The sequence below is a fragment of the Leptosomus discolor genome, chromosome 6 (genome assembly GCF_034619465.1).
Source record: "Leptosomus discolor isolate bLepDis1 chromosome 6, bLepDis1.hap2, whole genome shotgun sequence".
NCBI lineage: Eukaryota > Metazoa > Chordata > Aves > Leptosomiformes > Leptosomidae > Leptosomus > Leptosomus discolor.
Window position 1 is genome coordinate 56,442,948 of NC_141396.1, and position 27,348 is coordinate 56,470,295.

At 37.9% G+C, this 27,348-nt stretch overlaps 1 protein-coding gene across 1 annotated transcript in view; it reads left to right on the forward strand.

The window, feature by feature from the left end:
- Positions 1-506: 506 nt before the first annotated feature.
- NCAPG2 (non-SMC condensin II complex subunit G2) overlaps positions 507-27,348 on the forward strand; it is a 47,416-nt gene continuing 20,574 nt past the window's right edge. The window contains exons 1-12 of the mRNA XM_086467091.1: positions 507-581; positions 3,857-4,048; positions 5,055-5,169; positions 5,663-5,820; positions 6,649-6,783; positions 15,139-15,233; positions 16,064-16,133; positions 16,824-16,910; positions 19,447-19,542; positions 24,194-24,319; positions 24,875-25,054; positions 26,125-26,277. Of these exons, the coding sequence (XP_086323217.1) occupies positions 507-581; positions 3,857-4,048; positions 5,055-5,169; positions 5,663-5,820; positions 6,649-6,783; positions 15,139-15,233; positions 16,064-16,133; positions 16,824-16,910; positions 19,447-19,542; positions 24,194-24,319; positions 24,875-25,054; positions 26,125-26,277 (1,482 nt within the window). The remainder of the gene's footprint in view (positions 582-3,856; positions 4,049-5,054; positions 5,170-5,662; positions 5,821-6,648; positions 6,784-15,138; positions 15,234-16,063; positions 16,134-16,823; positions 16,911-19,446; positions 19,543-24,193; positions 24,320-24,874; positions 25,055-26,124; positions 26,278-27,348) is intronic.

Genomic DNA, 27,348 nt, shown 5'->3' on the forward strand with positions numbered 1-27,348 from the left:
GCGCAAGTGGTGTCTTGGAGTGTCACAGGGCGTCGGTGCTCTGGGTGTTACAGGGCGGCCTTGCCCATTTCCCATAGCCCTCACTGGGCAAGAGAGAAAAGGGGAGAGGATACCTTGCTGCCCGCCAGTGCTGCTCGTACACTTCAATGCTGTCGTCGGGAACGATGCCTAGCTCAATAGGGGGGGTGTGCTGGGTACACTGCATTTTAAAAAACCAAAAATTTCCGTTACGAAGTTCTTCGGTCTTAAGACATGTTTAGTAAAAAAAGAACCAAAAAGAAAGTATGCCAATACTGCAGCCTAGCACTGGTATGAATCTAAATGCTGATTCAGGTAACTGTAAAGTGTTTTGGAGGGGAAACATCTTTTCTTTGTAACTGTGTAGAGGAAGAATGTGACTTTATATGTTTTTCACTGAGAGCAAAAATGATCTTATCTTGAGATACAGTACCTTCTCTAATTCTCTGTTTTGTTTTGGTGGTAAAGGAAGGAAAAACAAGACCACAATGAAACGTGAAGCATTTTTGCAAGTTGTGTCTAAAGAGTCAATTGAAGACTTCTTGCATTATACTCAGAGACCTGTAAGTAAGCCGTGATATCCATGCATGACTAATAAAATCGTCTGTTGTTACTGCAGAAATTTTGTGACATAAGGACAGAAACTGTTTCTCTGGTACCTGCAGATGTGCTAAAATAATTGCTGTAGAAAGTAAGTTCAAATGGCACTTAAGGGAATATAGCTGGAAAGGTTGTAGAATATGAAATTTTGCTATTTATAAACCAACTACTTTTTTAACATTGGCTGTTGCATATACAGGTTACATTTTTTAAAAATCAATGATTAGTACCACAGTAATACTAAAAAAAAAGGTACTCATTTGATGTTTATCGAGTACTGTTTTTTTAAATTTCAACCTATGAAAGAGGTTATTGCTGTGTGATGAGTATGAGCTAGGGTACAAACATAGCAGAAGCGTGTTTCGGTATGTGTTCATTCATTTGTTAGTTTAGGTTGTCTGCTTATTCTTTAGTCAGTGTGTAGTTGTACTTGGTAGTTTATTAGCGAACGTTTTAGAGATGGGATAGGTTGCTCGCTCTAAATGCGAGGTGGAGAGAAGTGGGAGGAGCAACAAAACAAATCCACTGAAATCAATGAAGTAGAAGTTCATTCTCACGTTGTGTATATGATACTGCGTAGTAATCAAGGATCTAATTTGCATTGTGGTGTTTTCTGCTAAGCTTCAATCTGTCTGATATTAAGATAGATACGATTTCTCCTGAACATCTTTTGCTAGCCGTAAGGAAGGGTATTGTCAGGTTAGTTTCTTAAGCTTTCTAATCAGTATTTTCCTAAATAGTACCAAATCAGGGTAAACTGAGTGGATCACTTGACCTCCATGTCTACAGAGGCACGGACTAATTTACTAACGTAGCAAATGTATTAAATCTATGATTTCTGAGATAGGTATCATGTTCTATGTAATAAGCTTAGAAATATTTGTCTTCCGAACATCATTGAATCTCCTTTTCCAAGAAATTTGCTACTTTTTTCGTTTGCACTCATGTGTGCGATTACAGATGCCAACTTTATTACCAGGTTGCTTTTGCTTGAAGTGTACTTCCTGTCTTTCCCCAAATCTAAACACTTTAACAAGAAACTATTCTGTTTAGGATAATGAATGGTACTTGCAGTGTTTCCTTTTTGATTAATTTGGTCGTGTCATTTCTGCCACCTTTATCCAGTAACCTATCTTAACATATCTTGGTCTATCTGGGTTAAAAATTGTTTTTTCATCCTTTTATTTTTCATCACCAATGCATAAGAGTTGTCTTGCAACAGTTTTAAACAGCTGCCGATGTCTCTGGAAACTGTGTGTCACCAGCTATGATGAGTATATTGATTAAAATGACTTTGTAGCATAAAGGAACATGAATATCCAGATTACTCTTTGATTGTCTAAGAGCCCTGAGTTATCTTATTAGTTTCCTTTTGAAACCTTCAGTGATGGAGGGTCATGTCTTGACCATGTCCTGTCTTAGGACAAGGATCCTCATTTTAGGATCTTCCTTGAGTGATTCTTGACTGATTTTCTGGAGGAGGCTATAGTAGAGTATTCTGTCCTTTAGGAGTGGATTTATAAATGTAGAAAGAAGAAGAAAGCGTGGTTAGAGCCTCGCTGCTTTCCTTAGTTTTCATATTTATGCCCTATGTTTTCTACCTGTTTTGTGTTCTAGCCTCAGAATTTGCCCTTTTAACTTTTTTCAAAGTTGTATTCTTAGCATCACTACTTCTTTCAATGTCTCTCATTTCTACACACCCCCTTCTTTAATTTTCCTTTTCCTTCCATTCAGTGTTTTGTTTCATTCACATCTTCTAAAATTCCAGGGTTTTGCTAATTTTCCGTCAAGGTTTGCCTTGGACTTTTCACTTTTACTTGTCATTTTTTTAAAATATCACCATATTGTGGTGCTGTTCATTGAGGTCTTTTTCAGGTGCTGTTGAATTTTTCCACTAAACCCTGTTCCAATTCAAGAAAATACACTGTTTCTTAGAGAGGAAAATAGGAATCGCAGATATGACTGTTGTTCAATGACATCCTTTTCCCTCATAGGTTTTGGAATAATTCTATCTTATGTCATCCCAAAGAAAGATCAGAGAGCTCTAGGCTTATTATGAATTCATTCTTTTTGTTCAAAACAGTACAATCTTAACATCCTGTCTTTTGGGGTTTTTTTTTTGAAGTGGAGGGCTGCAGAACTCCCTGTGTGGCCTTGGTTTATTGTATTTGTTTCCAGCTGTAGAATAGGACAGAAATGCTGTATAAATATGTAACAGGACCTTTCTTCTCATAACCTTCTGAGAACCTTCTAATACTTACTGCTGCTTCTTTCATTATTTTGTACTTTTCTTTTTGATTCCTGGTTTTTAGTGTGTCTGCAAACTAATAATATTTTCATTTCAAGATCATGGACGTTCTCTCTCTTTCCTCGAAAATGTTTTTGATCCAGTAAACCTTCACTTCAGTATTGCAAATTACATCTCCAAAATTATCTGTACCTCCTCTTGGCTGTGTGGGGTTTTCCTTCTCATCTTTTCTCTGCATATTCCCTTTCCTAGCAGGTTGCCTACCCTTCTTTGATGCCAACAGGCTCTTTGCGACTCTGAGGTAAATTCTTCTAGGTTCTTCTGAGGAAAATAGTTCAGATCAGTCCATTAGTGAAGTCTCTTATAGAGACTAATAGTGGCTTGCCATTCAGTAGAGCTTCAGAGTGAAGTATGGGGTTAATGTGCTTAGGAGTTGGGTTTGATGTGGGGCTTTAAAATAGTGCAGTATAGAGAGCACTGTGCTGTGCAGATTGTGCTCCAAAATCCGTAGTGCTGTCCCTCTGTCTGTACTGACTGTTACATTTCTAGTCCTTGCATGAGGATTTTCTTTAAACAGCCATCAACAACCTATATCTAAGGTAGCAAAGATATGATCAGGGACTTTAATTCTGTGCAATTGTGAGCTGCTTAGCTAAGGGTATGGAATTGTCTCTGGGAATGAAGTATTTGGAACACGGCAGAGCTAGGAGTTGATGTTACGGGGATGTGATTTGTGTTCAGTAGTGTTGCTATTGAGGACTAAAGTCTTTAGTTTGAAAAGCAGCACTCTTCTTTCACAATAAAGAGTTAAGGAATCTTTCATGCTGTTTTTTAAAGGAATACAGCTTCTAGAATGTATTTAATCAGTAACTGCAGAGGAATGGAAATGAATCCTTAATGTAAAAAAGCATCAATTTTAGGAAATATGATGATGAAATATAAGCCACTTCATTGATGTGGAATTGTGTGGTATCTTCTGACTGTTCACAGAAAAATACATTTGATCCTTTTGACTTGAATGAACTACTTCAAGAATTGCCAAGAAAGCAAAAAGAAGTACTATGGGAGAGACTGACGCAGCTATTGACAGAGAGTTTGATGGAGAACCCTGTGGAAACATGGCAGAGGACTGAAGATGGTGAAAGTAATGATGACATGGAAGTTGAAATGGTTCCAGAAATGGTAAAAATCTTGTAAAATAAAAATATGAGTACTTAATATTTTCTGGGAAATAAAATAAAATATTTCCATAGCATCTGAAAACATGCAGTGGTTATCAACAAGGTCAGTCCCAAACATCACCTTCCTGCCCCGTTCTTAACTGCCTTCTTAACTGTCGTGCTTGGGTTAAGCTGAACTTATAGTTGGTCTATACCATAAAAGATTCCATCTGCTGTCGATTTTAATTATGAAAGATGGGACTAGAGTTGAGTGGGCTTTTTGTATGTCTTATCTCAGTAAATAAATGTTGATATCTCAGATGTTCCTTAAGTATCTGGCATATACTATAAGAAATTCCCTACCTGTTTTATTATGTCATTTTATTGAATGAAGAACGTGAAACCTAGATTTGAACGCCTCTCCCACAAATTTAGCTTATACAGATTTTTTTCTGACTCAGATCCTTGTATACTGCCTTCTGCACTGCAGTCTACATACTCCTGAGAATATTGGGGGGCGAAGCTATTTAATTTTGGAAGAAAAAAGAAAATGCTGTGGTAAATCATTAGGGAGACCTAGAGGCTTGTAGAAAATCCATCGTATGTACAGGGGCCTATAGAATCACGTGCTTGGATCTAAAGTGACTAGATCTACATGTTTTTGAGCTGTACAAGGCCCTGCTAGTTAGGGTCGTCTTAGCTCTGAAATGGATGTGTGTGAGTGGTTTGGTTGCAGGTGAAGTTTTTAATGGAGGAATGGATACACATGCACAGTCACCAAGTTATCTGCTAGCTGGAGCTGAAAGCCCTTTTCAAACGTTTTGAAACTGATATACTGATATACAAGTTTGTCCTTTTGCCTCTTCTTATTTGGTGGGTTTTGGGTGCCAGTATACTCTTTCTTGAAAGTGGAAACATGATGACAATTCAGCTTTGCTCTCTGTTGCTAAGGTTTATTTCTTCTTGTAATTATCTTCTGAGTATAAAATCAACTGCAGAATTGTTTCCTCAACATTGCTTTGTTTCAGAAACAAGCTCTAGCTGTGATCGAAGGAGTGACAGCTGTAGTTACTGCTTCCATACCTGCAGTGGATGAAACTGTGAACTACAAAGCTCTTCTAGAATGTGTTTTTATATTAAAGGGTGCGTATTTATCTGTTATAGAATACAGCATTATGCTGGTTTTTAGCAGCTGAGTATACTAGGCCTTTTGTTTGACCTGACTGACCTATGGAACAGAATTCACAGGAGAGTAGTTGGTGCTGATGTGAGCTCTTAGTTTTGAGACAAAATTAAGGGATTGTCTATGTAAAAATCAGTTGCACAATCTAGAAGTTGAAACTTAGTTTTCTTTCTCCCAGCTGTTTACCCAATGATAGGTAACTTTTCTTGTTCTGTGGCTTATATTATTTTTAAGGCAGAGCTTATGATTCCATTGTTATTGATCCAAAAACTTGTCCAAAACCTTAGAGTTAACAAAGCTGCCTAAATACTCACAGTGTAAATAAGCCATTAAGATACGTAAATCACAAAAGCTGGTTGACATTGTGAGGTGCAGTTAGTCTACTAACAGACTGGTGTTTTACAGGAATAACTTGGTTTGTTGCAGGAAATAATTATTTTGTTACTGTTGTAGGTATTCTTCCTGCATTACCTGAATCTGAAAAAATCCTGCATGGTGCTATCCAACGTGTATGTGAGATGTGGTGGGGGAAAGGACTGGAAGGGAAGGAGCAGCTAGGGAAGACTCTATTTATCATTCTGCTAAGAAAAAGCCTGAATAAAGCTGCTACGGTATGCTGAAGCTGTATTGACTTTTAGATTACTACTGAATATTCCAAGAAAGATTGTCTCTCCAAAACACCTTCTATTTCAAGTTAACTGGTTTTCTGTGTCCCAGTGCTCCTAATTAGTGAAGTGTAGGGTACATATTGGTTACAAAGTGTCTTTTTTGGTATTGCTTGCCTAAGCCTTCTCTAGAACAAACTTTAAATCTTTGGCCTCAATTTCACAAGTGAACTGTTTGGTGGGGTTTTTTTACATTCTTTTTTAATTTCTTCACTCATTTGTGAAGTCCAATGACCAAGATTTCAATAGCAATTAACTCTTTAGTTAATTTAGGTTTTAAGTACTATGTTCTGCTACTCATAGAGACTTCATATGTGGGAAGTCTCTTTTTCTGTTACTCTCTCTACAAATAATTTCTTATTTCTTTATTAGTGGACTGAAATTCTGTATTTCAATGTGTCAGTTATGTAGAGTTGTGGCATGCATCTTTTGCACTAACCCAATAAATGTTTCCTTTATTTATTTTATTTTTCCCTTGAAAAATAAACGGCTTTCATTGTTTAAAGTTTGAGAAGTGGAATAATAGTTTTCATCTATTTTGCATGAAATAGCAGCTTGCTTTCTGTACTTGAGCATGTCTTCAGTTATTGGAAGTCAGTATTTCTGCAGTTACTCATATTTCTGCAATTTTTCCCGATGATATGGTGAAAGTAAATTAAAGTTCATAATTTTACAAACTGAAGATCTTCTGTCATTATTTAAAATCCTTTAAATGCTTCTTCACATTAAAGCTGTACCTACATCAGTATAATGTGGGCTTTTTTTTCCTGTCAGGGTGCAGATATAGTTCGTATATGGAATCAACATCAGACATTACTTTGTTTTGAGTATGATTCAGAGGAGAGTAATGAAGTCAAGGACTTGTTGCTTCAATGTTTTATGAATGTAAAACACATTAAAAAAGAAGAGGTAAGGAACCTTTTATCTTACTGGGATTTTTATGTGAGTTGGCTTTGGTTACTTTTAATGGTTTTGCATTAAGTCTTTTTTTTATAGTACAGTAGGTAGCAATACGAGACAAATCAGCTCTGACTCCAAGGTGTAAATGGTTGATATTCTATTTCGTTTGGAAAACGCTTTAGCTCTATTCCAGACTGCAGTGTAAAAGTGTGTGTCTAAATCGCCACTCAAGATCTCATATCCTGAGGTAATAAGGACCAAGTGCTTTGCTTCCAGTGCATGTCCCTCAGTGCTTAAAACTGTTCCCTGGTATAATTTTCTACTTTTATAGCAGTTTTTCTTTTATTGGAGACAAATGAGTGTAGCAAAATAATTTCCCTTCTAAATTGTTCCATTTAGAAGATTGCATTGCCGTAGTCTGTTTTAAAAGTAGCATAAGAAGATCCCAACTTTACAGCAAAATGAGAATGATTTTATTTGACTACCCACATTTCTCTCGGTGAAGAATTGCTGTATTGTGATTTTTAGTTTGTGCCTGCTCACCAAGATAGTAGTATCCAAGCTTCTTTTCTGGTTATGTGGCAAGACCACCTGAAATTGTCTCTGAAGTTCTAACTTCTCCTTGCCTGTTTAAAATCTATATATTCCCTTACATGGAATATATAAACTTTTGTCAAAAAGTGGGCTCTGAGGTTGCTACATGATTTTGGCAGTGTGCAGATATGGCTTTTTAAAGTGGTTAGTACCAAATGAATTAGGTGAAATGTTTGATAAACAGGTTTTGGATACCTGACACTAAGGTGGGGTTTTTTTGTTACTTAACACATCTTAAAATACGATGTGTAATTTTGACTAAAATTGAGATGTACTAAAGCAATGTGAGAGTTGGGAGAGGAAGGAGAGAAAACGTGGGTGGAAAGAGGGAAGGCAGGTAAGGCTTTATTGACTAATTTTGCATTTAGTTTTATGTCCTTGGTGTATTTCATTCTAGGTCATTTGTTGTCCTCTTGAAAAAATGTGTACCTGTATGTGTTCTTTGTCACAAAATACCTTTGCTATATTTGATTCTGTATTAATTATTTTCCTCTGTTTTATATGAATTCACTGCATCACTTTAGTATTTCATATTCATATAGGCATAATAAATAATTGGGAAATATATGTGTAAAATGAAACTGCTATCTAGGCTTCAGAAGTCACTTCTTGTATTTGTTTTTTTCTTCTACATTTTGTGATATTTTTAATGCATGTTAGTTACTACACATATTTTCTAAAGAAAGTTGTACCTTGACTCTTTGGGTGAAACGCAGCCTTCAGTATAAAAGTTTAATGTTTTATTACTTTTTTTCAACTTTGGGGAAAGAAGCAGTAATAATCAGACTTAGTACTGAATCTTTCTTCTGGCATATCAAAACACATCCTCTTTGCTCCACAAGAATATGCAGATTGGGTCACAGTTTGCACATTTACTTTTCTGCCCAAGACTTTGCTCTTCCCTCCTCCTAGTGATTCTGATCTCTTGACATTTTGTCACACATTCTTTTTCATACGCCTGTCTTTTGCTGGGTAGATATACAGAGAAAGCCTTACTGCACTCTTTGTTCTGGCAAATGATCATTAGTGGTTTAAATCCTTAATCCTGAATCCTTAGCTTTATGGCTAGAAGGATTGACGGAAAGTAGTGACTCCTAGCTGGGATTTGAATTTGCATTCTCTTAGTCCATCCATTCCTTTCTGATAAAGGGCAAAGATCTAAACCACTGTTCACAAATATAGACTGTTATTGATTATGTCCAATCTTCTTATTGGTTCTTTCCATTGAATCACTAGTATCACCTGCAAGGCATCAATTCAGAGTGCTGAAAACTTGCGGTGGGCTTGGGGAACTTTCTTAATTTCAGAGAATACATTTTTAATATTATTGAGGTTTGTTTATTAGCCTAAACCTCTTCACAAAAAACTACAAGGGCTATCAGCACAGCTGACAGGTCCATAGTTACTGTTGCTGGATCCAGTTCTGGACCCAACCTGCTTATTAGATTATGATAGTGGGTAGAACTTGATAGGGTATCTCCCTTTTTTCAGGGCTTCCGGGTCCTGAAAGAGCTTCAGGCTCTCCATGTCCAAGCCTGATAAGTTCTGACATTTAATCAAGGATGCTTTGGCCCTTCTCAGACTTTGCTAATTTTAATCTATACCCATTTAGGAATGCTCTGGGTTTGGTTTTGGTTTTTGAGGGTTTTTTCCCCAAAAAAATTTTAACATGAGAGGGAGAGAAAATAATAGTTTCTCCTCCTAGTTCTTCTTCTGGTTTTTCCTAAGTAAGTAAGGCTACTGAGCATTATTGTTAGAATTACAGAGGTTGGAAGGGAGCTCTGGAAATCATCTAGTCCAACACCCTTGCTCAAAGCAGTCAGCTAGAGCAGATTGCTCAGGGCTGTGCCCAGTTTGGTTTTGAATATCTCCAAGGATGGAGACTCCACAGCCTCTCTGGGCAAACTGCTCCAGTCACTCTTTCAATAGAAATAATTTTTAAGAAAAATTAAAAAAAAAAATAATTTAAAAACCTATTCCTTAGGTTTAAGAGGAATTTCTTGTATTTCAATTTGTGCCCATTGCCTTTTGTCCAGTCGCTGGAAACCACTGAGAAGAATCTGTCACCATCATCTTTGCATCCCCTGTCAGGTATTTATATACATTGATAAGATCCCCCTGAGCCTTCTCCAGGCAAAACAAGCCCAGCTCTTGCAGCTGCTCCTCATATGAAAGATGCTCCAGTCCCTTAATCATCTTTGTGGCCCTTCACTGGACTCACTTCAGTGTGTTCATGTGTCTGTTGCACTGGACTCATGACTCCAGATGTGCCTCACCACTGCTGAGCAGAGGAGGAGGATCACTTCCCTTGACCTGCTGGCAATGCTTTTCCTCATGCAGCCCAGGGTGCAGTTAACCTGCTTTGCTGTAAGGGCACATTGCTGACTTCTGTTCAACTTGTCAACCCCAGGACCTTTTCTACAAAGCTGCTCTCAGCTGACTTGCCCCCAGCCTGTCCTGGGGTTATTCTTTTCAAGGTGCAGGACTTTGCATTGACCTTTGAACTTCATGAGATTCTTGTTGGCACATTTCCTCACCTTGTCAAGGTGCCTCTGAACAGCAGGACACCATATCTGGTGTATCAACCACTCCTCCTGATGTGGCTGCGAAATTGCAGGTACTTTTGTCTCATCAGTGGTCATTAATGAAGATGTTAAACAATATTGCTCTAGTATTTACCTCTGGGGTATACACCACTACTGACTTGATGACAGCTGAATTTCATGTTCTGACCTAATGCTCAAACATGTGCAAAAGAATGTGTGTGTCAACTTCTGAAAAATGCTACTGCAAGTTTTAGGGGGTTTTCTGTCCTCTTCTTCCATTTGGAAAATGTCTTGCTAACCTTAGTGCTATGTTTGAGTATTGCTACAAGTCAATGAAGCTTTTTGTGTCATCCAACAAAGCTTTTTCTGTCAGTGCAATATTCTGCTATCACTTAGTTCACCCTTTTAATTTCTTCAGTGATCTGTTAATGGAAGTCTATTTTGGTAGGAAGTGAACTCTCTTATGCCTCTGTTTACCTGGCAAGTTGTGGTGGGTTGACTTTGGTAGCTACCAGGTGCCCACCAAGCTGTACTATCACTCTGCTCCTCAACTGGACAGGGGAGAGAAAATCTGACAGAAGGCTCGTGGGTCAAGGTAAGGAGAGGGAGATCAAAGAATATCTTGAGCTGGAAAGGACCCATAAGAATCATTGAGTCCAACTCCCTGCCTCTCACAGGACTATCTAAAAGTAAATCATATAACTTAAGAGCATCATACAGATTCTTCTTGAACTCTGACAGTCTTGGTGCTGTGACCACTTCCCTGGGGAGCTTCTTCAGTGATTGACCACCCTCTCAGTGAACAATCTCTTCCTAATGTCCAATCTGAACTTCCCCTGATGCAGCTTCATTCCGTTTCTTTGTGTCCTACTGCTGGTACAATAGTGAGAGGAGATCAGCACCTCCCCCTCTTGAGGAAGCTGTAGATTGCATTTTGGTCACCCCTCAGCCTTCTCTTCTCTAAGCTGTACAAACCAAGATCACTCAGTGATTACTGTCACAGGCAAAACAGACTCTGGGAAATTAATTTATTGCCAATTCTTCCCAGACTCAGCTTCACTCTGGAGTTCTCTACCTCCTCCCCCCGAGCAGTGCTGGGGGATGGGGAATGGCGATTTGTGATCAATTTATTACGTGTTATCTCTGCTGTTCCTTCCTCCTCACACTCTTCCCCTGCTCCAGCATGGGGTCCCTCCCACAGGAAACAGTCCTCCACAACTTCTCCAACATGAGTCCTTCCCATGGGTTGCAGCTCTTCATGAACTACTCCAGCGTGGGTGCATTCCATGGGTTGCGGTCCCTGAGGAACAGACTGCTCCAGCATGGGTTCCCCACGGGGTCACAAGTCCTGCCAGCAAACCTGCTCCAGTGTGGGCTCCTCTCTCCACGGGGTCACAAGTCCTGCCAGCAAACCTGCTCCAGTGTGGGCTCCTCTCTCCATGGGGTCACAACCTCCTTTGGGCATCCACCTGTTCTGGCATGGGGTCTTCAACGGGCTGCAGGTGGATATCCACTCCATCATGGACCTCCATGAGCTGCAGGGAGACATCCTGCCTCACCATGGTCTTCATCACAGGTTGTAGGGCAATCACTGCTCCAGCGCCTGGAGCACCGCCTCCCCCTCCTTCACTGACCTGGGTGTCCGCAGGGCAGTTTCTGTCAGATAGTCTCACTCCTCTTTCCCAGCTACTGCTGTGCAGCAGTTTTTCCCCCTTCTTCAGTAGGTTATCACAGAGGCGCTACCTCCATCGCTGATGTGCTTGGCCTTGGCCAGTGGCGGGTCCATCTTGGAGCCAGCTAACATTGGCTCTATTGGATGTGGGGGAAGCTTCTGGCAGCTTGTCACAGAAGCCACCCCTGGTAGCCCCTCTGCTACCAAAAGCTTGCCATGCAAACCCAATGCACTAGTCACTTTACATCCTTGAGGAAACTAGTTCAATATAAAAGGGGAACCACAACCCGTTCTGGAAAGACTGCAAGATAGGGTTCAGTTAAGTTAGGTGTCCGAAACCAATTTAGACATCTACACAGGAGCCTAAGGGAAGAATTTAATTGCTTAAGTGTAGGTGAATGACCTGTGCTGCATTAAATGACCTAAGTTGCCTCGGATGTCCATGTGAGGCTGGCACATAAGCCACAGGATCTGTCATAGATCTCTGCCTTCTGGAGAACCATCTGAGTGTTTAAAGTTGCTCTGTGTTTAGGTAGTGGCGTACTGCCCCTCATCAACGGAGTCAAGAGAGCAATTCAGCTTCTTAAAGCAGTTACTAAACAGCTGATCACCTGAATCACTCTCCAGGCAATTAACATTCTAGGGACTTAAACATCCAAATTTAGATGTCTCACTTTGTGAGCTGAACTTCAACTTCAGTATGTGAACTGCCACCACAGGTCTGGAGTGGTAACTGTCTGGGATTTTTCTAGCTCTGCAGACAGGAGATTAAGTGTCTTGAAATTCAAAGTATTCAAACCGTTTTTCTGCTGCTATAAAACTATTGTATTTCTGTTGCAAGTCGTTCTGTTTGGGATTTTACATCCTGAGAGAGTTTAGTTTTAGTAACAACCTACCTCGTGCATGCTCTCTAGTTTCCCTGCCTGGCTCATTCTGAAACGGTAGATTTCTTGTAGCAACGTGTCCAACACACCTCCAGTATCTCTGCTGGATCTTTTTCTTATGTTCTGTGTCTATTTCTAAAATGCTAATGGTCATAGCAAACATGAACGTGATGTATGAATTGCCTTGAGATAAAACTGAACTCCTATGTATCGGAGCTAATACTCCCTTTAGTGCCTGCAGGCTTGTTCTACAGTTCTTAAGAAAAGTATACTGAATTCTTTTTAGAGTACATATCCCAGAGCGTAGCGCCATAGCAGCCTAAGCTGATATAACTCCAGGTTGCAATGATCCTGTGTTGCTGTGGGCTAGCATTCCTATTTTCCTCTCCACAGTATGAATGCTTGAGCAGCTATGTTAGGGGTTTTTTGAAGGAGGGAGCTGATTGAGGTTTTTTCCTAGTAAGATTATTTTTCAGCCAGATTAACTGCCTGGACTGGTTCATCATATGCAAGGATGAAGGGAAGGGGAGGGTGAGGAATGTGGTATCCTGGTTCTACATCAAATTGATACAAAATTGCACATTTATGCCTTATTGTACGATCAGGGAGTTCAGTTTTTCTGCCTTCCTAGACTCTGCTGTTCAACACAGAGTAATATTTCTCAGAAGCTTATTTTCAGGCACCATTAGTGGAGTGATCCTCTGAATTTATATCTCTCTGAGATTTGTGAAAACATTCTTGTTCAGCTGGCATTTCCCATCAAACAGGTGGAGAGCCCTGCAGAGCATATATTGTGTTTTAGAGGTAGGCCTGTTCTACCCTTCGTCCTTGCTAACCTTCTGTGGGTGTATACAACTGGCAAAATCACGTGTACTATGTCCACAAGCACTGCAGTACCAGATGCCCAACGCTCTCTTTGTGAATTTGTTTTGGGGTTAATAATGCATAATCTTATGTGCCTATCACCAGTTTACCTCTCGTGATACTGAGAGTGTTGATAACAGTAATCGTTTCAGATCCGTTGATCACAAGCAGCAGATTATTAGAGACCCTATCATTTTCAGGATCAGGGTCAATCTGTTGAAATCTAAGGCAAAAAGAATTGGTTGAAAGCTACTTTGTGACTTTTTATCTGTCTTGCTGCTGGGATTGTAGAAGATGAGATGAGTTTGAATTTGTCCTCATCTTTGCATTATTGAGGCAGGAGCTGTAGGTCAAGACTCCCTTGACCTTTAGGTTTGTCAGGGATGATGGTGGAAGAGTGCACCACTGGGACTCCAATATATGTATTATACCACTAAAGTTGGAGATAAGTGACTTTTTCATTCCATTTTTTTCTTTCTTGGTAGGAGAAGCTCTCATTGACAGCAGGAAGGATTCCATCAGACCTGTAGATAAGGGTCTTGACATTGTATTTAGCCTTTCAGTCTTGATTTTTATGATCTTCTGAATTACTTCTTGACCTGAAGGCATTTAAACTCAGTTCTACTAAAGGGCAGTTTCTGCCTGTATGCTTTCTTCCCTCTGCCCCTACTCTGATAGTCCGGCTCAGGGTGTGTCTGGCATTCTCAGCCTTATTATCTCTATTTTGTCATAGGCCTGAGCACAACTGTTGGTCTAGCTCTTGATGGAAGTGCCCTTGAACCTCTGCTAATTGTTCAGTGCACCTTTTGAACTTCTGCCAATGTGCTCTTTACTATTGCACTTACTCATTAATTTTCCTGGTTTATTTTTGGCTAGAAAACTGGCAGGTACAAAGGGCCCTTTACAACTGACTGACTCGTACTTGTGTATGATCAAACTTTGAATTCAAAGTCTCACAAGCTGGATGCCTTCACTTCATCTGTAAGATGAGCCAGAGTAAGGCTGTCTGAACAGATACTGTGTAAGGCTCTAATTGCATGGCCAGATCTTGCTGATTCCAGAAGAGCAAGGGCTTATTTCCTCTATCCACACCCTTCCACTGCCTTTTCTTGCAAAGTTCTGTTGCTTATCAGATTTGTCATCACTATTTCTGATTTATTAAAATGGAAAAAAACTAATTCAGGAAAACAACTGAACAGGTTTTTTCCTGTTTTCATGAGTTAAAGCAGCTCCAGGAGGTTTGCAATATTACCGTTCATGAGGCAATAAGAAAGGAATTGTCCTTGCTAATCAGAACATTTATTTTACTCAGCGACCTAGCTGTTCTCTGGTGTTGTTCAAAAAAGTTTCTGTACCCAATGCTGTCAGAGTTGTTGTGCTATTTTATTTGTACCTTCAATGCCATTACAGTGTCATCCTGGAATGATATTGCACTTGGCAAAGTTCTGGTGATGGGGTACTGAGTTGCACAGTCCCTTGTCTTTAGGGAATACCACTTGAAGTCACACCAAAACAGAGTGGACATTGGAAAAAAAAAAAAAAAATGCAGGCACACAAGCAATCCACATGTCAATTTGGTTTGTGTTTTCTCTACAGTATAAATAACAGTAATGCTCGAATACTGTTTAAAAGTTAATCTTAATTTTTTTTTCTGCAACAATCTTGTCTGCATTTTAAAATTAAAGGTATAATTTCTTTTGATCTTAAAGCTCTGCATTTACTGAATTTTTTGATGTGGCTCTTAAATTGGGTATTCCTCTGGGGTTTGACTTCCCTTTTTTCCCCTCTTTTCCCCTCCCAACAGGGAAGAAGATTCTTGAGCTTTTTGTTCAGCTGGAATGTAAACTTCATTAAAATGATACATGGAACTGTTAAAAACCAATTACAGTTCTTTCCAAGGTATGCATCACAGTTAGAGTTCTTAAGATTTTAGCTCTTAACAATCATTGTTTGTCTCACACTTCGGAATACCTAGTATATTTATAAAATATATCAGAATTCAAATCTGCTACCATATTGTTTCAGCAACTTCATTTAGTAGCTGCTCTGCATGTGCCTATGTGTACAATTATAGATGTAGAAAAATGCTTATTTAGCATTAGCTAAAGCAAATGACTTGTATAAACTGTGCTGCGTTGCCTGTAGTGTTTCTGTGAGAATCGCAGGTCCACTTCTGTAAGGTGTTTTTATTTTTTCCCATGAGTAACCTCTGATTTAATTGGTAAGATTCTGTATAGAGACATCCTAATAAGTGACTTGCAGGATCATAGCCTGAGAACTTGACTGATAGATGAAAAATGTGGGTCTTTTTTTTTTCCTTTGGTTATTCAGTGAAATATTACAGAAGTAATTCTTCATATTAAAATCAGAGGCTTTCTAATACTTTCAGTTAGAATAAGGTATACCTGTACATCTTTACAAAAAATTCGAGGCATTCGTTGTAGATAAATGATAAAATATCTGGGCTAACATTTTGGCTTTCCCACCATAAGAGATGTTTCCTGTGTTTTTTAGTAGTGCTTGGGTTCATTAGTTAACGGTTAACTTTGTTTTTCCGTATTTGTCAGTGTAGACTTTCAACGTAATTTCTTCTTCTAAAAATAATGTTGATGCACAGAACAAATAATAATATTGGTACTTATCAAAAAATTCATATTGTTACCTTTATGAATTGTACATAGGTATGGTTAGTATGCTTGCTTGAAAGCGTTTCCCATGTGTTAATACAGATCCTTGATGGAATACCTTTCAGAAGTTTACTTCAGGGCCTGGAAGAAGGTGTCAGGAGAGTTCTTGGAGGTAAATTTCATTTGGATAGTTCTGAATTTCAAGGTGGAAAAGACTTTTCAAGCTCAGAAAGGTTCCTAAGCAAGACTTGAGGAATTCTTTCCTGAAGGAAAGGGCCTCTTCAGCATCATCAAGGAATAAAAGCATGTCATGCTTTGAATGTTTGCCCACTGCAAGCAGCTTGGTTGCATTTAGACGTCTTTAATTCTGCTGCTGAAATATTGGTTCACACAACCACGCATGTACACAGTGGTTTTTGTAAACACACTAGTTATCTAAGCTATTGAAGCTTTTATTCAGTATGTGTAAGTCTATATATTTGGTAGCTTAGATATTTGTGTAGTTTCTGTAGATTTCCAGGGAGATGATCCAAAAGCTTAATTACAGCGACACAACAATGCTATAGCCAAATTTCAGATACCAAATAATTCTTGTCTACCTTGCGGAGGTGCTTTTGAATTCCAAACTTGGTTCTGAGAATTGGATTAATTGCATATTCTGAAATTTTGAAAATCAGTTGAAGCAGGCAGAGGCCCCTAGCATGGAAGACTTTGGGCCAAGCAGAAGCCAAGCAAAAAATAGTATCAAAGATTGTTTTCAGTTATTTGTTCTCGAGAAAAAATAAGTTGCTGCACAGCCTACAGTACTTATTATTATGTTTTATTGTGTGTTAACGGTAGCATGTATGTGTTTTTACTTTAGATAATTGAACATAACTGCATTCAGGACTTCATGCATCATGGAATTCATCTTCCTAGGAGTTCTTCTGTTCATTCTAAAGTTAGAGAGGTAAGTTCCATGACATGAACTAGTAGCATCAAAATCAGATCAGTTACTACAAAGTGGAAAATTTCTGTTTCATACTAAAATACTCTGCTACTAGGTCTGGCTGGTAAGGAATTACTTTTTGTCCTAGTAGCCCATATGGTGCTGTGTTTTGGATTTGTTGACTGAAACAGTGTTGATAACACACCAGTGTGTTGGCTGTTGCTGAGCAGTACTTGCATGGTGTCAAGGCTTTCTCTTCCCCGCTGTTTCCCTGGCAAGTAGGCTGGGGATGCGCAAGAAGTTGGGAGGGGCTACAGCCGAAAGAGCTGACCCAAACTGATCAAAGGGATATTACATGTTATATAACATCATGCAATAAAAATTGAGGGAAAGTGGATTTTGGGGAGTTAGTCATCGCTTGGAGACTGACTGAGCATTGGTCTACTTGTGGGAGGAGTGATTGCAGTTGCATCACTTGTTTGGGGTTTTTTTTTTTTGTCCTCTTTCCTTCACTTATTAAACTGTTGTTATCTTGACCAGTGAGTTTTCTTGCTTTTCCCTTCCAATACTATCCCCTACCCCACAGGGGCAGGGAGGGGAGTGAGTGCGTGGCTGTGTGGTGCTTAGCTGGTGACTAGGGCCAACCCACGACAAATACTTACTTAAAAATAGCATATTCTGAGAAACAATATTAGAATGTGTTTTAGACAGAACCTGCTTATAGTTTTGCACCAGATTTGTCTTTGGTGCTCAAAAGTAGAAATATAAGGGGATTTTCCAGAGTGCCAGAAACAGTTTTTGCCATCTGTTGTCTGAGCTTTTCTTTACTTGGAGAACTGACCTTTCCGTAGCCAATCACAGAGACAAAAAGTCCTAAGCTCCTTGAGGCAAATTTGGTAGATGGGTCTGGAACTCAACTTGTTTTATCTTTTTGTCATATATGGCAGGTTTGTCTGTTTATAGGGACAAGCCTTGATTCAGTTACAGGTTCTAGTTGTCTTTCTGTGGCTTTTATTCATGAGCAAAGCATTTGAAGCAGGGTGAGAAGTGCACAAAGCTTTTTAAGACAGGACATTTGTGTTTGATCTATGTCCCTTCACCTCCCATGGTTTTCCCCCAAATATATAGATGCTGGAGTGTATAGTATGTGCAAGATATGGCTTGGTACATCAGCATACAATCCTATATTGGGTTTTTTGTTTGTTTTGGTTAGTTTTGGGGGGGGTTGTTTTGTTTTTAATCAAATGTAAATGCATTCTCAGATCTATAGGTATTCCCTCGTCCTCTGATTCCTGATTGATGGAGTAGGCTTATGAAATGGCATTTCATGTTTTTCGGACTCAGAAGCTTATGATCTTGAAAGAGGACAGTAATGTAAATAAATCCGTCTTTCAGTTGTGAGGAGAGTGGGTCTTGGAATAAATTTGACTTTTGTGTTCTTTTTCAGTATGCAAGAATTTGATTTAAAATGATCCTTTAGAATCCAGAAACTCCTGTAGCAATTAGGAGGCTAACCAACCACAGTCATTCACTTGAGCAAAGGTTGGGCTATTTTATTGAAGAAGTGGAGAGGGGTGGGGAAAGCAACACATACAACTCTCCTTTCTGATTTCGAAGTTCTGATTATAAAACCTATGTCCATTTTGCCAAGATCTGATACTCACTGTTCTAATGCAGTGTGTTACAAAACAGTAGTGTTTTGCCATTAATCCTGGGGGAGATCCATCCTTCTCATGTAGGAATAAGAGCTACATGGTCTCTTATGAATTACATCATGTCTTTACCAGTATATTTCAAAACCAGAGAAAAGGGATTCTTTCACTATAACATTGTTTCTGTAGATGCTATTCGCAAGCTTCCCTGTGTGGCTGTAGCTGTGAATACCTCAGTATTGACAACTAGAGGGTCAACTTCTTTTTAAACTGACCAGTGTTTAGGGTGGAGGAATTACTTCATGTCTTACGAGATGTCCTTTCATGTATTCTGGTCTGGTCTTCTGCTTTCCTTTTTTGTCTGTATAATTCAGATACAAAAATGGAAGGGCTTTACTAACCAAACAGAGTTCTGGGTCGCAAAGGGTGCTGATACTTGCTATTCATCAACGCTTACAAAATGTGTTACATTTCTAGATCTGTGTTTGGATGACTCCACTTACCAAACAATGTTCCTTTGCTTTTATCAGAGAAATAGTTTGTTTATCTGTAGTTGACAGTTACGTGGTTTCAAAGTGTTTCTGCCAGTTACTTAAAAAATGGAGTTTTTTACTGTAACAAAAAATGAGTGATTGCTGTGAATCTGACTCTCTAGCCATGATTTTGGTATAGTTTTATTAAATCTATAACGTTATAAAATACTATATTTATTAGAACTATTTGGTTTTTAACTATTTCTGAGGCTTTTAAATAAAATATAGGGTCAATTAATATGTCTAGTTTTATAATTTCTGTAGAATGGAAAACTCTGGTCTTATATAAATGAGACAACTCCTGCGGACTTCTTGAATGTAGAAAGTACTGTTAAAAATGGCTTTGGGAATTGGTTTGTTTGTTTTTCTCAGATGCTGAGTTATTTTCATAAACAAAGTAAAGTTCGTCAAGGAGTTGAAGAAATGCTCTATAGATTGTATCAACCTATCCTTTGGAGAGCACTGAAGGTAATTATCCTTTTCAGAAAATATTCTTTCTCCAACTACTAAATTTTGGGTCCCTCCCACGTGTTCTATTTTTAATAATTGCTTTTAAAATGAAATGGCTATGGAAAAAAAAATTAATGTGTTTAGCATCTCAGCTGTAGCAGAGTAACTTTGCCAGTTGTAATTAGGCATAGTTTGCACAACAATATTCTAATTTTTTAATATAATGTACTTCGATAATTCAGTTTTGTTTACAGGTATACAGAGTTCTTTCCAGGATTGCAGTAGACAGTGGGACTAACCCTAAATTTGATATTCTCGTTATCTTCTCAATTTGGGAATTTTGTGTCATCTTGTATTCTGTTTTCCAAGATCTTTATGGTGTGATCAGGGCTTTATTAAAGCCAGAAATGTTCAGAGGATCACCTTCTGATTAATTATCAGCCTTAAAATACAGCTTGCTTAATTTATTAGAGTATTATTTCAGAAAACCTGTTGTTCTAGTTTGATTGTATGTACAGATGTTCATGCTATAGATGTGCTTTTAATCAAGCATTCAGAATGAAATTTCCGACTTCTAGTACTTTTAAGGTAAGTGCACAGGCTAAAGGGTACCTGCTGCAGTTTACCTACCCAGTTACACTCTGCGGTTAAGATGAGCCAAGCTTCCTTTGTGAACAGCTTTTATTTTGCCTGATGTTATGAAATTCCTTCAGTGAGAGCATACACATACCATTTGTTACAGCCAAATTAAGTTAAACGTTTACTGAAGTTTCATTTACCGATTGGTCCTATAGCATGTTCTCTAGCCATTAGAGAAGTATTTAGAAAGTCTTAAAGTTGAAAGTATTTTAAAACAACTTTAAAAAGTTGTTTAGAAAGAATTTTATGACTTACAGGAAGGAGTTGAAAGCTGTTTGGTTTCAACAGAACCCTATGGTAGAAGTGGGAAGATGGACAGACTCATCGCTATACCAGTGTCTTGTTTGGCCTTTCATTAAGGGCTGGATCCCATCCCTTTACAGTCAATATAAACAAGGATCCTTCAGGATGAAATGTGTGTGTTCTCAGTGAAAGAGAATAGTAGTCAGAAAGCATGGCGCTTTTAATTTCTACTTTTCTGCCTCTAAAAAGGATAGGGTTTTTAACTGATTTGTGATAGCACAACAAAATTCCTGACTAGTGTCTTGGAAGCAATTTCAGAGTGGTTAGCAAAACATAGTATTCTGTTCTAAAGGGAGTTGCTATCTGTAAATGGAAGCTAGGCTAGTAGTTCACTTTCCAAAGCCTGGGACTCAGCTCAAATACAAGGTTAGAGTACTTCAGAGGAACATTCTGTCAAACATTATTGAATCTGCATAGATTTGTTTGGACAAATGTAACAGCAGGTTTTGGTTTGAGGAAAAAAGGTTAATTATGGATTTCCAGCAAGACAGTGGGAGAAATTCCTGATTCAAGAAGTAGTTCGAGTTTTTAACAGCTGCTGTTCATAATTTTCACATCACTAATGGTTCTGTTGCTAGAACAAATCTGAATTTTAGGAAGTTTTTTGGGGTGTGTTTTGTCTGGTTGGGGATTTTTTGGTTGTTTTTTGGATTTTTTGTTTTGTTTTTATCCTGACAGCTTCTACATATGTTATTAAGTACTTTAAGCTTAGACTTTAACAGGCATATCAAATAGGTCATGGAGAATTTGTTTTAATACAGCAAAATAGTCCGACTGTTGTGAATATAGATTTCAGAATGGTAAAGGGAGGATTGTAAAAAGTTGAATGAAGCAATTACATGAATCATGTAATGATTTGGTGCAAGGAAAGATTCTGAATTCCAAATGATTCATTACCAGAGTTGTGATTAGTGAAAGGAAAGAAGTGACTGAACATCAACATTTGGCAATTTATTTTTGGGTAGGCCACTGTCTTGCTATGTGACTTTTGTATAGTTACTTTTTCTTTTTCATATAGTAATGCTGAAGTATTTGGCATTTTTAAGATAACTGTTGCTGTGACTCAGAATCAGCAGTAGCTTAAGACTCAGAACTAAGAAAGGAAGCGCGTAATTGTCCTTACTGCATGGATTCTGCTCCAAAGCTTGAAATGTCAGTTTAATTTTAGGTAACCAGTTTGCTCCTATTTTAGCCAGTGTACAAATCCCTAATTTAATACGATGAAGAATCTTGTTCTAGAACGTTGGTTACAAAACAGAAAGGGAACTCCTAGAAGGACCTCTTTACCCCTCCTTCTTGAAAGGAAGAATACTTTTACCTACATATATTTTATGAGCCTTTATGCAACTTTAAGTTTTTATAATATAAGCCCTTCATCTTTTTTCATGTCTTTATTATGAAAAGTAAGTCTTATGCAAACACAGCAGAGAGTTGTGCAGTGATTGGTTAGTAGTAAAGAAGCCATATAAATACAAAAATATGGATATTTATTGTGAGATAAGTAATGATTAAGCTATTTCTTATCAAGCTCAAAAAGTCAAGAACCACTCCTCCAGGAATTCAAGCTGTTGAAGTGATTCCTTCAAAGTGGTGTGTTTCATTGGTTTTTGTTTGTTTTTCTATATTTTTTTTTTTTTAGCATTTCAGACTTTAACTTTCAGTGGGGAAAAAGAGTGTTTTAAATAATTGGAAGTGAATTTCAGGACCTGTAAGACCAGATGAAACTAAAAAGAAAGCTCTGAAAAGTAGCTGAACAAAAAAATTAAAATATTGTTTAAAAAAGTTCTGAAAGTTCCTCAGAATAGTACAAGCACAAAAGTAAAGAAACATTAGTCATTTAAATAGCTGCAGGCTCCTGTTGCATGAAAAAGTCAGTGTGGAATAAAATAGGATATGAATTTAAAGTCCTAGGTTATACCTCTGTGAAGACATTTACTCTGTTACAAGCTTGAATATGCAAATACATGTGGGATAAATTCCAATTAATTAAAGGCATGAATTTAAACTGTGGGTACTCAGTTCAGAATTAAAGTGAGCTTAATGGAATTCAGTGTAATGCGCTTAGAAAGTTTATGAAAATTAACTTTCTGGAATGGCCATGGTAGACAAGGTCTAGGTTATTGCACAAAAACATACTTGAATTAATTTTCACATGAAATGTTAGTGCAGAAGAGCTATTTCACCCTGAATTCACATATTAGCTTGTTATGCATTAATTCTTCAATATAGACGGACTCAAAGTTAAAGGATTTTCTACAGCTTTATAGGATTGAATTAAGAATTATAATCTTTTCACTTTTAGACTGTTTGTATTTTCCATGATAAATAAAGTAAAACACAAGTCTCTGACTAAAGAATGTATGTATGAGCTTTATTTGCCTTCGTAGTATTAAATTTAGAATTGCTATTAATTTTGTGGGCTTGAAGAATTTGGAATTTTTTGGTTCTACCCAGAGATGTGACCCACCACATAAGGATCAGTCCAGAAGGGAAATAGAAAATAAATTGTAAATTAAGTAATTGATGCTCATTTCTTTTGTGTTGTTTTGGGTTTTTTTTTCTGGTTTTATTTGCCATTAGTTTATTTAGTTCTAAATATTACATGATTATCCTTGTTTTTCTTTTCCCTGCCTTTGGTCTGAATACCTCTTAGGACAAAGGAAGAAGAAAATTGGATTAATAGAATAGTCAGGATCTTCCCTGAACTGTCTCTTACCTTGTTAAAAATAAGCCTACTTTTGATCACAGCTTGTTCTGTTACACCATATATATATAGTCTCATATATATATATATACACACATTTGTTTCTTTTAACTTGGACCCAAAACCTGAACAAAATTCTTCCTTCCCTCCTGAAATCAGCACAGGCTCCTGTCATTGCTCTGCTGTCTTTGATAAAGAAAAGGTAGTCTGATGGTTAGATTTCAGGTTTTTCCCCGAGATGCCTTGAATTTCATCTTTTCCTCATTTTGTTGCCTGCTCTTTTTCTGTCCTTTAAGAGTCCACAGGACCAATTGTTTTTCACTGACTGAGTATCTAAATACACACTTTTTTTGGTTTTTTCCTTACATTTGGGGCTCTACAACCAGCGAAATGTATAGCATAACACACTCAAAAACTATTCCAGGTGGTAAAATGTTTGAGGGTTACGAGGCTTGCCTTAGATTTTTGATGAGCTGCCTGGAGCTCAGAAGAGGGGCCTATTACTTATGTGCATAGATGCAGAACTGAACACGTTTGTGTTGGATAAGTTACTCTCCAGGCTTCCTGGTACTTAGTTTCTAAATACTGTTTTCTTGAAATAGGCTTGAGCTTTTCAATTAAATCACCTGTCTCTTGACGGGCAATTTAATTAATTCAATCTGCTTGAATTCAAGATTCTTATATTCTGGAGAGGAGCTTTAAGGTGACCAAGAGAAATCCCACTGCTTTTAATTTATTCGGCATTAATCAGACTGTGACTCTTCAGGGTTATTGAAGCTGATATGCTGTGGAAGCTGATTGTACTAATAACTCAGGTTGTACTGAATGGGCGGAAATGTAAGGTAAAAAAACCCACGTTACTGTAAGTTCTTCCATACATTAAAAAATTCATCTCTTCTATCTACTTAATTAAAAACACTAACTTGCTAAAAGTGTTTGGAGAGCAGTACTTGACAGGATATGCTTTTTGATATTAACAGTCTATACTTACTGAAAAAATATTTTTTTCCTTCGCTGTAACAGGCCAGAAACTCAGAAGTTCGATCCAATGCAGCATTTTTGTTTGTTGATGCTTTTCCAGTTCGTGATCCCGGTTTTAACACTGAAGAGATGAACAATGAAATTCAGAAACAGTTTGAAGAACTTTTTGTAAGTTTTAATGAAAATAAAATGTTAAAAATGAAACTTTCATCAAAGCTAACTCAAAAATAAGCCATTGATGCAATTAAAATTTATGGAATTTTAGGTGGGAAGGGGTGTAGTTTTTTCGTTAAGAAAATGTTTGGGAAATCCTGAGTATGGTCTCTAAAAATGTAAACATCAGGTAATCGAATGAATTTAAACATTTTTATATTGTTGCATAGGAACAGTGGCCAGTGTGAACTCATATGTAAATAGAAGTCTAAATATTCTTAATTAAGTCACAGATGCAAGACTTAATGTGAGCTATTTTTAAAAAAAACTATTTCAAAAGTCCAATTAAAAAAATGGCCAGTATTTGGTTTTGTTTTGCTTCTGATTTCGATTTCCTAGTTTGCTTCATAATATGATGCCTTGAGGGAATATTAATACTACAATTCTTTCATAGTATGACAACTTGCATGGTTAAAAGGTAATGGAATGCTACTTGTTTGTGTCAGGTTAATGTCAAACAGCAGTAGAGTCACAGTGATGCATATACTTACATTCTTCTGTTTGTTTTAGAGTCTCTTAGAAGATCCTCATCCAGTTGTCCGCTCTACAGGGATACTCGGAGTTACTCAGATAACGTCCAAATACTGGGAGATGATTCCTCCAGCAATTCTTGCTGATCTTTTAAAAAAACTAACTGGAGAGCTGGCGTGTGATGTAACATCTGCTGATGTTCGATGTTCTGTTTTTAAAGTAAATCTGTTTTTCTGAATTTAAAATAATAATTGTCATTTTTATATTTTATGTGATGCACAGATTTCTAGTGTGGGCCACGTTAAGCCAAGGAAAGCGCTTATTCTGCAAAATGGCTTAGGCAATAAGGTTCCTAATACACGCAAGTTTTGCACATTTTATAAAGGCCACACCTTTGGAATGAACATCTGCCTTTTAAAATAGTGACTGCTTGGCTTTGTGACTGTCAACCACTTGGGATTTCCAGTCTGATATACGTTGGTTGGACCTGATAATTGAGTTATTTTAGCTGTTAGAAGTTATGCTTAGACTTGAAAATGTATGCAGGCAGGTTCCAGTATACTTCTGCGTTACTGGTTTTAAGTCACCCGTCCCAAGACATGCACAATTATGTTATGATGTTGTACCCTGTGTTTCTGAGGTTTGGATGAATATAATTGCATGCTGTTTCTCTGGGAATGCTGGCCTCCCGTGCATTGTTAGGTATGTTAGGATTAGTCCATCTACATCTTTGTGGCATCTGGTAAATAACTAATAGCTTGGGCAGAAAAATGAACTCCCTAAGCAGTACTTTCACTTCAAGACTTTGTGTGTGTCAATTCAGCCTTAAATTGGAGCTATCTTCTTGTTAATCCTTGCTTGCTCCTCTACAGCTGCATGGGGGTCTGTACTGGATAAGCAAAAAGTGCTGAATTAAAAATAACTTGGCAAAAAGGACATATTTTTAATCTGAAATCATCAGAGTTTAGAGAACTGGTATTGCTACTACAAAAAGTACTTGATACTGTGCCCTCACGTGGAAGATGAGACCATGGCCTCAGTGTAGAAGTGAAGCTGCTTCAGCTGAATTGAGTTCATTGAGCACAGACCACTGGAAATCTGAAATAACCGTAGCAATTTTTAGTGAAGAATATTATAAGAAAAATATGCATGCGCAGTGTCTGTCCCTACTTAATGTAACCTCGGAAGTGTCATGGTCCAGTTCAACAATTTTTAGCGACATCTTTTTTCAAATCTACTCTTTAAATGTTTTTGGGTTCTTTTTTGGCATAATATTTTTTTCCTTGCAGTGCCTCCCGATAATTTTGGACAACAAACTAAGTCATCCATTACTGGAACAGCTCCTGGCAGTAGTTAAACACAGCCTTCATGACAATTCAGAGAAAGTGCGAGTGGCTTTTGTTGATATGCTGCTGAAAATTAAGGCTGCCAAGGCTGCTAAGGTAGGATAAGTGACACTTGGTAAGTAGCAAGAAGGAGATAAAATCAAGGCATTTACTTAAAAAAAAAAAAAAAAAAAAAGTGTAATTTGAGACTACAGCAGTATTCCTAAAAGGAAAAAAAACCTAAATGCTTAATGTAGTAATACTCTTAATTTCGGGTTTTCCAGCCTTCATATATTTAAGCATATAACTGAGTTGGGGATCTGTTGCTGTTAGTCGCTTCTGTCCATTTTAAAGATTTTGATCCAAATGTAGGAAGTGGTTTAGAAGTACTTCTTTCCAGTGATTTTGTGAATTCTACTGAAATCATGGTGTCCAAGAAAAAAATCTTTTAAAATAAATAAAGGAATTGTGACTAGTCCTGGTGAGCTTTCAGCCTTTCCATAGTTGTTCTTCACAGAAAAATTAATCATAGGAGATAGTACTGTGTCTGGATATTATTACAGCAGAGATTTTATAGGAATGCTGGAAAGTTTGCTTTTTAGTTGAACCAAGTACACTCTTGTCCTCTCCCCCTTTTTTTTTACTAGTTTGGGATGACCAGTAGGTCCAGTGGCCTCTGTGCTTGCCTGGTTTTTTTCAGTGGCCAGTGGCGTCACCCGGCGGACCTTTTTCTCAGCACGTTTCTGTCTTCCCTGCCCTCTCGTGGCCGTGCCAGGGCCGAGCAGTCGGTACCACGACCCTTCCGGCTGCCCAGCTCAAGTCAGGACGCTCTTACCTTCTAAATGCTTAACGCCTTTACCCAATTGCTATTTTGCTTTTATTTACCTATTTTTATAATTTCTATTTGTCTTTTGTGGGAATATCCTTTGAGATTTTGGTATCTTTTTATAGTGATTTGAATGAACTTTCATTCTGCTGTGGACTTTTATGTGGGGTGATACTGTCCAGCCTTAGGCATTACAGCATCTTTGAGCTCTTTCTCCACTCTCTGCTGTTAATGGTTTCCTAATTTCAATTTTATGTTCTATTTTAATCATGTGTTTGTCTCTTGCTAAGCTTAATTATTAGGACACGCTTAACTTGTGCTAGGCACATACACTATATGAAGTCAGATGTATGTAATTCTGT